The sequence below is a fragment of the Capricornis sumatraensis genome, chromosome 10 (assembly GCF_032405125.1).
Source record: "Capricornis sumatraensis isolate serow.1 chromosome 10, serow.2, whole genome shotgun sequence".
Lineage (NCBI taxonomy): Eukaryota > Metazoa > Chordata > Mammalia > Artiodactyla > Bovidae > Capricornis > Capricornis sumatraensis.
Genome location: NC_091078.1, coordinates 79,655,714 through 79,668,977, shown reverse-complemented (window position 1 = coordinate 79,668,977; position 13,264 = coordinate 79,655,714). Strand labels below are relative to the sequence as shown.

The 13,264-nt window shown below is 37.1% G+C and overlaps 1 protein-coding gene across 1 annotated transcript in view; it reads right to left on the bottom strand.

Annotated features, from left to right (window-relative positions):
* SUCLG2 (succinate-CoA ligase GDP-forming subunit beta) overlaps window positions 1–13,264 on the bottom strand; it is a 293,276-nt gene that overhangs the window by 141,421 nt on the left and 138,591 nt on the right. The window contains exons 3-6 of the mRNA XM_068981830.1: window positions 7,964–8,063; window positions 7,185–7,275; window positions 1,670–1,822; window positions 52–141 (exon numbers count right to left, since the gene is read on the bottom strand). Of these exons, the coding sequence (XP_068837931.1) occupies window positions 52–141; window positions 1,670–1,822; window positions 7,185–7,275; window positions 7,964–8,063 (434 nt within the window). The remainder of the gene's footprint in view (window positions 1–51; window positions 142–1,669; window positions 1,823–7,184; window positions 7,276–7,963; window positions 8,064–13,264) is intronic.

Below are 13,264 nucleotides of genomic sequence, written 5' to 3'. Positions count from 1 at the left end.
GAACGTTTTCTGAAACATGTTAGACAAACCAGCCTCCAACTGCTCAAGTACCTGGTTTTTCAAAGGCCCGAGGAAGCCTAGATTTTCCGCCATTCGCTGAGCTTGGCTGTCCTTTATCCCTTCAATAATGTCAATTTGCTCCTAGTAAAAATGAATCAGATCAACAAAATTCAGACAATCAAATGAAAAGATTTACAACCTCAAAAGAAAATGCTTAGTATTTATGTGTAAATGAGTAATTAAAAGTGTGGCACCTTTCCAGAGATCTCTGAGTTGGGCCACCACAGCTGCCTATGGGGTATATTTTAATTAGCACACCATCTATAAAACAGCCTTTTCAAAACCATATAATTCTTCAGTGTGGCATGCTGACAAGATGATCGGATGCCAGTTTTCACTTTTAATTACTATACAGATGGCAGTGACGAATATTTAGTCAGTTAATTTTTATGTCATGTTTTTGGAAGGCTTCCAAAGTAAGTTTTTCCTGCCTAATATTGCTGTTAAGTTCAGAGTTTGTCTTATATAGGTTAAATATTACCTTATGATTTAAATACTCTGTTGATGATGACAATTATTAATAATATCCAAGCTCTACAAAGGGCTATTCCCTCCAAGATAATGAGTGTTGTTTAGATATATTATTTCATGTACTCTCTTAACAAATGTAATGACTTGTTTCCAAAAAAAAAAAAGTAGGTGTTACTGGTAAGCCAGCAAGTAAAGTCTCAATTTAACTTCCAAAGTAGTTAACTTAAATATGCAACATTGGTGAAAATATTTTAAAACCAATCTTCAAAGTATTAGTAACTTATAAATGAAGAGTTTCAAGAAATAAAATTCTCGCTTTTTAGAAGGAAAAAAAATCACTTTCTAAAAGAAATAATAAAGGTTTTTACCAGAAAATTTTTGTGTGATTTTTTTGACACTAAGAACTCGGAATTAAAAGCTATGGTTATAGTTCTAAAGACCTTAGGATTTTCTTCTTATAGCTGAGGTAGGTTGAGAAGCACTTTGCATATATTATCTAATTTAATCTCCACAATTCTATAGGGAGGGAATATCCCCATTTTCATTTACTGACTCAAAAAACTGAGAAACTTATTGGCTAGTTAGGATTTGACCCCAGGTCTGTTTGACTAGAAACTAATCTTAACATCTAAAATAAAAAAAGGACAACCCCAACAACAACAACAAACTACACATAAAAGATTTAAAGGATTGAAACAAACAATCTGGGCCTTAGAAAGATTCTACTTTGCACTGTGCTAAGTCGCTTTATTACCAGTACTGAAAGACATCGAGGAAGTTTCTAGTTCACATCTGATTTCCAGGAGACAATTTCTGGGTCATATTTATAAATGAGGTAGAATTAACCAAGAGGAAATGGAAATTTCACATTCCTCTGCCATTGGTTAATTCTTGTGGCAAGTTGGATGGAAAGAAACTACAGGGAGAAGAAGGGCACAGAAAAGATCTTGAAAAGCACATATTTTGATCTACCCAACCTTTTCTTACTGGATATCCAGTATGAAAAAGGACTCAATATCTTCATGCCTTAAATCCCAGAAACAGTACACCAGACTCAGAAATCAGGCTCATATTCAGTCTTTAACAGCGTGTACAGAAACAATCCATGAACAGAACATAGTCAGGAATCTAAACATACCTTAAAAATAAGTTCTGGATTCGAAGCTGCCACCTCTTCAATGTCAACGCCCCCCTGAGGGCTGCCCACCAGCACGGGGCCATTGCAGGACCGGTCCATCAGAATGGCCAAGTAGGTTTCCCTGGAAATGTCCAGGGCTTCCGCAACCATCACCTACCACATTAGCGGGAAAGTCAATTAAGTCAGCATCGAGCTGATTTCCACTTGGAAATCTATATAAACTTGCTACACAAATCAAACAGCTTCATTTTCAGGCTCTTTAAACCCAGGGAGATTTGAGAGCTCTGCTCTCGTGGTGCACAGTGCCCATTTTCACCTCCTTAATTGATCCTGTTAACTTTTCAAGTGACAGGTATTCAGTTTGCCTCAAGGAACCTTCCCACTTTAATCTTCCTTTTCTTCTTCAGAAACCCTGACACTTGAGAAAAACTCTAGGGAAGCAGATGTTATTTTAATTTGCGGCATTAGCAGTACATATATATTACTACACTGATTCTTCTCAGATTGCACTGGTGGGAAACCAAGTTTGCTTGCCAAAGAAGGATTCTTTTTATGGTGTGTCTGATGCTTCCTATGTTTGGATACTTCTGTCTCTTGGATCACTGTATTTTTATTTCAATTTATACTTGCTCTTAAATTACAAACACAATATTTGCTTGTTTGAAAATAAATGTTGACAATACTAAAAGTATATAGAGGGGACAGTGAAAGCAGTCCCCTCCTGCACATACATACCCCTTGGGCCCCAAGCAGAACCTTTGTGATGATCAGAAAAAAAAACATCCCTTTCTATATGAGGATGTAGTCACATTCCGGGGCAATGACTGGGCAGGAGGCAAACTGGACAGATGGATTTCCTTCTCCACGCATGCTCCAGCCAGGTCCCTTTGGCTCTGCACAACCTTAACAAAGGCACGAAGCAGCTCTACCAGGAAAATCCACTACTAACTTTTACCTCTTCCCTATGCATCGGTAAGCATTACCAACATGGAATCATCTTGCACACAGATAAATATTACACATGCTTAAATGCCTCTTTTTCTTCCTTTTTGTTTATTATCTTAATACTATAACTTAGACTGTACAAGGTCTTCTCTCTTCATTGTGACTACATAGTACTTATATGTCAATATTTATTTGACCTTGTCCTGGCTGACAGACATTTATGTAGACTTGTGTTTCTATAGATGCTACCTCAGTGATTATTTCTGTATGTGTACCTTTGTGCCATTGTTTTAGTATCCCCCTGGTCAAGGAATATAAAGATAAAATGGCTAGGTTTTACAATAGATTCTTCATATTTAAAATTTTGATAAGTACTATCAAATTTCCTTGGAGAGAGATGCTGGACCAACTTACACTACCAACAAAAATAGTAAAAAAATGTCTTGGATGCTTTTTAAAAGAAAATAAGAACATCTATAAAGAATTAGCACTAGAAGTAAAAATAATAAAATCACATACATTGCTTTTCCTAAAAAGGAATTCAGTAATATGTTTCACCAAAAATGTTCCTGATTAAATAATAATAGAGTTTAGCTCCCTAGAAGCCACAAAAGCACTAATTTTTAAGTCACATAAAGTGGGATAAATATATGACGACCTAGAAAGCTATAATGTAATGAATACAATTAACTCCTTCATTTCACACCTCTATAGAATTTATGACTAGTTAAAAATAGAATACCTTAGAAAGGGCTTCATAGTGATTTTTCTATCATAAATGGTAGCTCATGAGTTTGTAAGAAATATTTCTTGGCACATGGTATTAGGATTTTCATAGAACCATTTTTATTTCAAGCTCACTTTCTAATACACAGCTAGTCTAACGAACCAGATTTAACAACTTTCAGTAGTTACTATAACAAGTTTTTAGGATAAGTGTCATTCAAGTGTCCTATTCTTAATTTTCTCAAGTGTTGACAGATGTGCTCTATATTCTATCAAATTTCTATTTGTAAAGACCAGCTGCTGTCTCAAACAGCTCTTGCTTGGTAGAAATAGCCCATTACTCTTTAAGAAAACATTCCCAAGAAAATAATGATTTTCAATAGACAATTCATGGACTTTTACATACAGACAAATTTTCGGACATTGAGATGGCCTTTATATGACCCAGGATGTTGAAATCCTTTTAGGAATTGTGACAGAGAGAACTTAAAGGGACTCTGTGAACTCTCATGTCATGAGAAGCTCAGTTAAACACATTTCAACCATCTTTAACTGTGATGGATAGAAACTGTATCAGCACAGCCTTTTCGTGGCGTCTTCCAGTATGGAGAATCTTTTTAAGGTACTTTACTCTTGAGCAATGAATCTGTTTTTCATGTTTCTTACTGTCTGTTCATTTTGTTTGGTTTTTTATATATCATGCTAGTCAGACTATAGTATGTGGATGAGAGCCGGTGCACAAACTATTTGTAACAGAACAGCAATTAGATAAGATTAACGGTACTCAGTCACTCTCTGTGGAACAGGAACCATTACTGATAGTGACCCGTGGAGCACATGTGTAGTAGCACTGTCTCACCTCTCCTATCACTATCCCAAGGAAAACACTACAAACACAGACTTAGGAAAAAAAACCCAATGTGAACAGATGTAGGTAATATGCTTAAATAGCTTCTAAAACAAACTAAGACCTAAAGTTTCTATCATCTGGGGGCTTCTGATTGATGGCCAAGATTCCATAAATTACAAATGCATGGAGAAGGAAATGGCAACCCACTCCAATATTCTTGCCTGGGAAATCCCATGGACAGAGGAGCCTGCTGGACTCAGTTCATGGTGTCGCAAGAGCTGGACACAACTGAGCGACTAAACCTACACTGCTGGTCGGAATGTAAAATGGCATGGTCACTTAGGAAGACATTTTGATGGTTCCAGAAAAACTTAAGCACTGAATTACCGTTTAACCCAGGAATTTCACCCCCAAAGCTCTACTCAGGAAGAATGAAAATACAAATGAATGTTCACACAAAAATGTATACACAAAAGTTTATGCTTGCTCAAAAGTGGTAAACAATACAATTAATTGTTCATCACCTGATGAATGAATAAGCCAAATGTGTTATAGTCATACAAATCAGTATTATTCAACCATAAAAACGTATGAAGTACTGATATATGCTACAACATGGATGAACCTTGAAAATACGCTAAGTGAAGGAAGCCAGACAAAAAAGGCTTGAAACATTCCATTGATATGAAATATCCAGAATAGGCAAATCCATGAATATAGGAAAATAGTTTCATAGTTTCCAAGGGGTGGAAAGACAATGGAGAATGACTTCCAATGGGTATGGGTTTCTTTTTCAGGGTGATGAACGCGTTCTGGTATTGGATAGTGGTCATGGTTGCATAACCCAAGAATATACTAAAAACTACTTAATTGCACATTTTAAATGGATGAATTCTATGGTATATGAATTATATCATATTAAAGAGAAAATCAATACACACACATTGGATTAGTGTTTCCCCAGGCTGGGAGTAGGCATAGGAATTGTCTGCAAATGGATGGGAGATTTTGGGGTTGGTTGATGGAAATGTTCAAAAATTAGATTGTGGTAATAGCTGTCAACTCCATAAATTTATTAAAACTACTGAAGTTGTACATTTTAAATGAGTAAATTTTATGGTATGCAAATTATACCTCAATAAACATGTTTTTTAAAAAGTTAAAAAAAAAATGCAGTTTCCTTAAAGTATATATAATGTTACTGTTTCAAGTATGTGGTAATACATATTTTACATGGGAAAAGGACCAGAAACAATATTTAACAATTATTTCTAGAAGGTGAGAATAGAAGAAAATTTTACTCTCTGATTTTTATATTTCTGTACTATTGGAATTTTTCTCATGTTAATCATTTTTGCATTCAGGGAAATAAATACTTAAAACTATATCACTCTGGTCATTTCTTGGCAATGATTTTATTTACAAGAATGCACTTATCCCCAGGATTTCAGGAACCTATCTATGAACTAATTTTATGCATATATATATAGTCTGTGTGTGAATCTTCTTGTGTGTATTTTATATGCTTTTCAAAGGTATCACAAACTCTAATCTCAAACTCCATGTGTCCATAAAAAACAATAAATTCCTACAACCAAAACCACTAATCATATCTCCTATAAACAAATTTTGAACAAGTTATATAGGTAGAGGCTCATAACCAGCTTAAAGGGGAAAATAAAAGTACGGTGCTGAGCTGAACAAAAATAATTCTTCAAAACCACTGTAAAATGTAAACAGTTCTTGTATCTAGCTGCAAGACACTGGGAAAGGGAAATAACCAGAGTCAGTTTTGTCTGTGCATCTCCTCAACCTTCAGAAAGACTCTGTGTTCTTAGAGGGAAGGGGCTAATGACCCACCAGTATCCCCATCTCCCTCCAGCTCAGTGTCCTTTTCAGGACCAAGGCAGTGTGCTTGGTAAGCTAAGTATGCTAAGAAGACCCAGCTGGTGATTTCTGGGGGCTGTCATATCACAAGTTTTCCAGACAATTCCTTCTGAAATGTAAAAATGGAATGCACTGCCTCAGCTGCCTGAAGAATGGAACTCTGGAAGAGATTATCATGTGATAATCCATACGTGATGCTGTGCCTGTGGAGCAGACAGTTGCCTCCCCAAAATGCTGGACCCTAATCTGCTGTTACAATGTCATGATGGGGCCTTCTAGTCATCTGTAGCTCCCAGGCCTAGAGTGAGTGACCTGTGCGGTCGTCCAGGCCTGCATGCCAGAGGGTCCTATTCTTGGTCTCTAATTTGATGTTCTGCTGCAGCCAACTTGAAATATGAACAAGAATCACACATTTTCATTTTGTACTGGATCCTGCAAATCAGGCAGTCAGTTCCAGTGCCTTGATACATAACAGGGAGTTCAACAAAGCTAAACAGAATAATAGGAGGGCAAGTTAGGCTCTGTTCTCAGATCTACCAGTCACGGTTCATGGCTGCGGTGGGCCACTTTGCTTTAGATTTTATTTTCTGTGTGTGTGTGTGTACAAGTATGTGCCCTGTACACACTTGGGTATCCCAACAGATCCCACTAATATGACATACTCCCAGTAATAACAGTGAGTCAAAATGGTAATAACTTCAAAATAAGTTATAGGGGAACTCAGAAAAACCACCAAAACAAGCACAGTAATTCTGATGCACTGGATGAGGGTGGGGCTGTGAGGAAGCAGAGAATGTCCCTCACTGATTCTAGGAACTGTCATGTTAAGTCCTTTTTTTTTAAACAAAATGTGTCTGTGTTCTAAAAGAAAAAAATTATTATTTCAATCATTACCCATCGTTACCAAATTCTGATGATAATAAACAGTATTACTAATTTAGAATCCTTTTTTATCTCTCCTCAAAGTCATACTACACCAAAAACTACGTGAGGTTCAAAAAAATCACACATAGACCAAGTGTACTGCTTCATTAGATTCTGTCAAAACTGAAGTATGATTTTTTTTTTAACACATACACAGAAGATGGCCAAAAGCATTCACATTACCTTTTTAACTTTCACACCTTCTTTTGGAGTTTGCTTTGTTGCTAGATTATATCCAATCATCTGTTTAGCCAGCTGTCCCACAACTTTAGGGCTAAGAGAGAGGAGAAAAAAAAGAGAGAGAAGAAAGAAAAGAAAGTCAATGTTTATACTGAAAACAATTTTAAGACACAGTCCATACTATACCTCCACATCCACCCTGCCTTGGCCCACCTTCCACCTTCACAGAATGCATGGTACTTTCTGTTTATAAACCAGGTGCTTAGCAGTGTAGCAGACGCTCCCTGAGTCCAAAGTACATATGAATGAATGAGTAAGAGTAGAAGGAAGAGGAGGGGAGGGAAATGAAAATAAGTTTGCTTAAGTTTGTTCTCCCCTCCCCCCAAATAAGTTACAGTCATAGTAGAGAGACCATGCTGAAATGCACAGCAGCCTTAGGTAAGATAGTGGGCAACTTGGGAAGTAATGCCCAAAGATGGGGATAAAGGGAAGAGGAAGGATCAAAGTAAACCACTGAAAGGTATGTGACAGGAGAGGAGAGGAAAGTGTTTTCACTGATTGTCTAGAACAGAAAAGGTGTCAAGCTTTCACCAATTAGTGAACAAAAATCCTTTTACAGGAGAAGGAAAACTGGGACACTGCAGAGCCCTCTACCTGTTGTCTACATCATTTATTTGGGACCTTCTGTTCCTACTCCCTGTCTCAGTGCTCCTCTCCATCATAAGCAGCATCTTCCATAACTGCTTTGCCCAAAGATAAGGAACTAAAACCTCCACGCTTACTCTTTTGTTAAATGAACGCCTCCTTTCAAACCGCTACTGAAGACACCTTTTCCTCTTCCGCCAGCTAAGATCTGGGCTTTTAAAACAATTTCTTTTGCATCTGCAAAAGAAAATCCAGAGTTAGCAGCTGATTTAAATTTCTTTTTTTTTTTAGCAACCAGCAAGTGGTAATGACATAACTTCCAAAAGTGACTGGCAAAAGCTCTCTCAAAACAACTTTGAAAATGAAGGCAATAGAGAACTTCAAAAAAACATCAATACACCTAAATACAAAGTCTGTTTACTGTGGACATTCAAATATTTCCTGCCAGTTTAATCTAATTCTCAAACATCCCAAGGGAGAACAAGGCATGTGTTCCCTTATTCTTCTAAGTGTCAGAAGATGCTAAATAAATCCAGGCTGGAAGTATTAATTCTACTGCATAACAACACTCCCATGTGACAGAGACACCAATCTGCCAGTCAGAGGAGCTAACTACCTGTCAGCCATCTGAGATGTCAGAGGGAAGACTGGTGTACTTGGAGGAAAGTTTTAAAGAAAAGTTGTAAAGGGAGTATTTAATAGCTGTTTTCTTAGACACCAACAGTTTTCTGACCAGTTGTTCTATGTATCAGTAGGGTTGGGTAAGGGAGGAAGAAATGGATTAAAGCTAAAAGGAAGCAGTATTTTATCAGTGTTGGCAGGGTAACAGAATATCCCAGAGCAAAGTGGCTGTGGACTCTCTCTTTGTCAAAACACTCAAGGAAAGAGTGAATGGTCCGCTCCTGACATCTGAGACCAGTCATAAACTCAAACATGTTTATGGGCCTGGTGGGAAAGCTGGGTGTGTGAAGCAGCCCAGTGATAGAGAAAGGACCATCAGCCAATAGGAATGCTCCCCTATCCAATCAACAAAATGAAAAAAAAAAAAAAAAAAAAAGAGGCAGCCCACAAATTAAATGTGTTTAATAAACCAAACAGTACACACCCTCCAGCCACAATTATCATTCTCCGTATGTGATTCAGTTTTATCTAAAATTAGAGAATGAAATCAGACAATCTCTGATATGGCTCTAATAGTTTTCTAGTTTGGCACAGCAGGTTTAAAATTGCAGACCCAGGTTTTAATCAAGGCTTCAGCCTTTGCCCAGCTGTGTGACAATGGACAAGTTACCTAATGTCTTTATGATACAACACTCAGTGCTGTTTCAAGAATTAAATTAGAAAATATATGTGACTATCCTAACAGCCTAAAAACTCCTATCAGTAATGAAAAATTATCACCATGATCAATTAATTCATTTTACTATCTTTGTATATTGTGAAGAACCAAAATGATTATTTCTCTTCAAGCAGAAATGGAAAAAAGTAATGGAATCTGCCACCATTCATGCACGGTCTGTAAATGTTGGCTATTTTAACCAGTACTACCATTGTTACTACTACTCATAGGCAAGCAGGCAAAGGTTCAAAGAGAAGGAGCCACAGGTATTTTCAAGAAGGAAATGGAAGAGCTATGGAAGGATTTGACACTATGAAGGCACTGGGTAAAACAGTCACTCTAGCTGATATAATCAGATCGTAAAGGTTCATAATCTTATTGGTTGGTCATCCTTCTTTTGCTCACACTCAAAAAATCAGGTTCACTTTCTCTCAGAAGCAAATACAGCTCCTTCTTTGCTGCCTTCTATAACCTCTGACAACAGTTTCTGCCCTGGATATGAACCATCACAACATCAGTCAAACAATGTCTTAGAATAAACTGGTTCCCATCAAACTGAGTAGAAGCCAAGTTATCGTTACTGCTTATTATCAAATCCTTACTAGGAATGAAACCAAGTAAAATGAATTTATTGTGCATTTAGGCTAGTGCATGTAGAAGTAGTAGTAAGATAAGAATTTTGGTATAAAACAGACTTAGTTAAAATCTCCAATTCTACCTATTCCTTTATTGAGAAGAGAATGAGATTCAGAAAGGTAAAAGTAACACGTCCAACTATAAAATAGTCATAACAATTTACAGTGTTAGAATGATGTGAAACAAATGAAGAAAGTAGGTAAAGTACTCATCTCATAGTCTGGCATATTTAAAACAAAGAGTCAAAATATTATAGCTATTATAGTACCATCATTATTTTCAGCAATTCAGCAAAAGTAGAATTCAGAAGGAAATTTCCCATTTCCCTTTGAAGATATTAAGTGGAAAAAAGACTTCTGCTATTTACTCAATTTTTAACTGCATTTTCTTCAAATTCTTTAAAAATAGCCAGCATTCCATTGCCACTATCATTTTTCATAACCTCATGAATCTGAAAAAAAAAGATGCTTTCCTCTCCAAGCTTTCCAGCAGCAAAACTTCAAAGCCATGCAGATTACCTAAATGGGCAATGTTAACTGACATTACATGGGCTTGAGTAGTTAAGTTTTAGGCACTAACCATCAAGACAGAGAAAAAGTTGTAAGCTCAATAAAAGTGTTGTCCATTATTCACATCACTTATCAAAGGACTTCATGCCACCCAGCTGGTAGACCAAGCAACCACTTTGGAGACTGTGAAGACACATACTAGGGCATGGAGAAAGAGGGAAAGAAAAAGACTGTCAAATCTAGGTGTATCTTCTGCAATTTATTTTGCAGGTTAAAAATAAGTTCATTACAATCACCTCTTCTGGGTAGTTCTCAAATGTTAATAAAGCAGTATGTCACTAACCAAAGTAAAATAAGTTTGTCTTGTCTTGTGGGAAACTCACATAAAGTAATTTAATTCATGTGATTATTTACTCAAACTGTTGAAAATTAAGAGACCAGATTCTACTGAACAGTAACTGGCTTTTTCATTTAGTATTTACCAAATGGTTTCATACTTAATGTCACTGTTTCCATTTTATTTAAAAATCTAACGTCTCCAAAAACTCATACAAATTTCCATTCTTTTTTAACATTACCTCACTGTTTCCAAAGAGAATTACAAAAGAATATTCCAGGGACTTTCCTGGTGGTGCAGTAGTTAAGAATCCACTTGCCAATCCAGGGTACACGGGTTTGATTCCACATGGCACGGAGCAACTAAGCTCATGTACCACAACTACTGAAGCCCGCAAGCTACAAAGAAAGAGTAGTCCCTACTCACTGCAACTCGAGATTGCCTGCATGCAGCAACAAAGACCCAGCACAGCCATAAATAAATAAATAAATAAATAAATGATATCTCAATGAGGAAATTCAATTTTTGCATGTGATCTAACTGTATTATAGGATATAAAGCTAAAAAGAGAGGGGGGGGGTAAAACTCTCCTCCAATGGATTTTGTCTAGATATGGATTGCATATATACATTAATAACCATATTACTGGTAAAACTGAAGTCTACTTAACTCCAAATTCCTGACTCTTAAATGATACTCTTACATAAAGTAGCCTAAATACACAATACATCTGCTTTACTCTGTTTCTTTCCCAGTGAGTTTCTGATAATGAACAGTGCTTAGGGTAAGGTTTCTACTGGGTTTGATGGAAACTGGTTTACTATCATTCATATATATATATGTATATATATATATGGAGAAAAAAGCACTATAAGAGACATATTTGATAACCTTAACCTATATGCAGGTCAGGAAGCGACAGTTAGAAATGGACATGGAACATCACACTGGTTCCAAATAGGAAAAGGAGTACATAAAGGATGTATATTGTCACCCTGCTTATTTAACTTCTACACAGAGTACATCATGAGAAATGCTAGGCTAGAGGAAGCACAGGTAGGAGTCGAGATTGCCGGGAGAAATATCAGTAACCTCAGATATATAGACGACACCATCCTTATGGCAGAAAGTGAAGAACTAAAGAGCCTCTTGATGAAAGTGAAAGAGGAGAGTGAAAAAGTTGGCTTAAAGCTCAACATTCAGAAAACTAAGATCCAGTCCCATCACTTCATGGCAGATGCATGGGGAAACAGTGGAAACAGTGTCAGACTTTATTTTGGAGGGACTCCAAAATCACTGCAGATGGTGACTGCAGCCATGAAATTAAAAGACGCTTACTCCTTGGAAGGAAAGTTATGACCAGCCTAGACAGCATATTAAAAAGCAGAGACAATACTTTGCCAAGAAAGGTCCATCTAGTCAAGGCTATGGTTTTTCCAGCGGTCATATATGGATGTGAGAGTTGGACTGTAAAGAAAGCTGAGAGCCAAATAATTGATGCTTTTGAACTGTGGTGTTGGAGAAGACTCTTGAGAGTCCCTTGGACTGCAAGGAGATCCAACCAGTCCATCCTAAAGGAAATCAGTCCTGAATATTCATTGGAAGGACTGATACTGAAGCTGAAACTCCAATACTTTGGCCACCTGATGCGAAGAGCTGACTCATTTCAAAAGACCGTGACGCTGGGAAAGATTGAGGGCAGGAGGAGAAGGGGATGACAGATGATGAGATGGTTGGATGGCATCACCAATTTGTTGGGCATGAGGTCGCAAAGAGTCAGACACGACTGAGCGACTATAAACTGAACTGAATATACATGTAATACTTCCAAATACATTATCACTTAAGAGAACAAAATTTATAGCCATTAAGAAAACCTAAAGGAAACTCTCTAAGCCACAGTTTTATTTCATTCTATTAGCTGCATTAAAATAATGCTTTCTCACTGTTTTCCTCTCATTCTCCCTCACAATGAGTGTTATTATAATACAGTTTTTTTTTTGTAATTGTATAATTATAGTACAGTCCTAAAGGACTGATTTCCGTTTTCTAGTAGTCATATAAGAATGTGAGATTTGGACCATAAGAAGGCTGAGTGCTGAAGAATTGATGGTTCTGAACTGTGGAGCTGGAGAAGACTCTTGAGAGTCCCTTGGACTCCAAGAAGATCAAACTAGTTGATGCTAAAAGAAATCAACCCTGAATATTCATTGGAAGGACTGCAAAAGCTGAAGCTCCAATACTTTGGCCACCTGATGCAAAGAGCCAACTCATTAGAAAAGACCCTGACACTGACAAGGATTGAGGGCAGCAGATGAAGGAGGCAAGAAAGGATGAGATATTTGGATGGCATCATCAACTCCATGGACATGTGTCTGAGCAAACTTCAGGAGATAGCGAAGGACAGGGAAGCCTGGCGTGCTGCACTCCATGGGGTCACAAAGAGTGGAACACGACTGAGTGATTGAACAGCAACAACAAAGCCTAAATAGAATAAATAAAAAACATTTTAATTAAAAAAGCTTTGTAGAACTAGTTCACTTTGTTTTTCAGAGATGGAATTCTGAAAATATATTAATGCAAAATAATGTTTACAAGATATACCTCAAAACCGAAA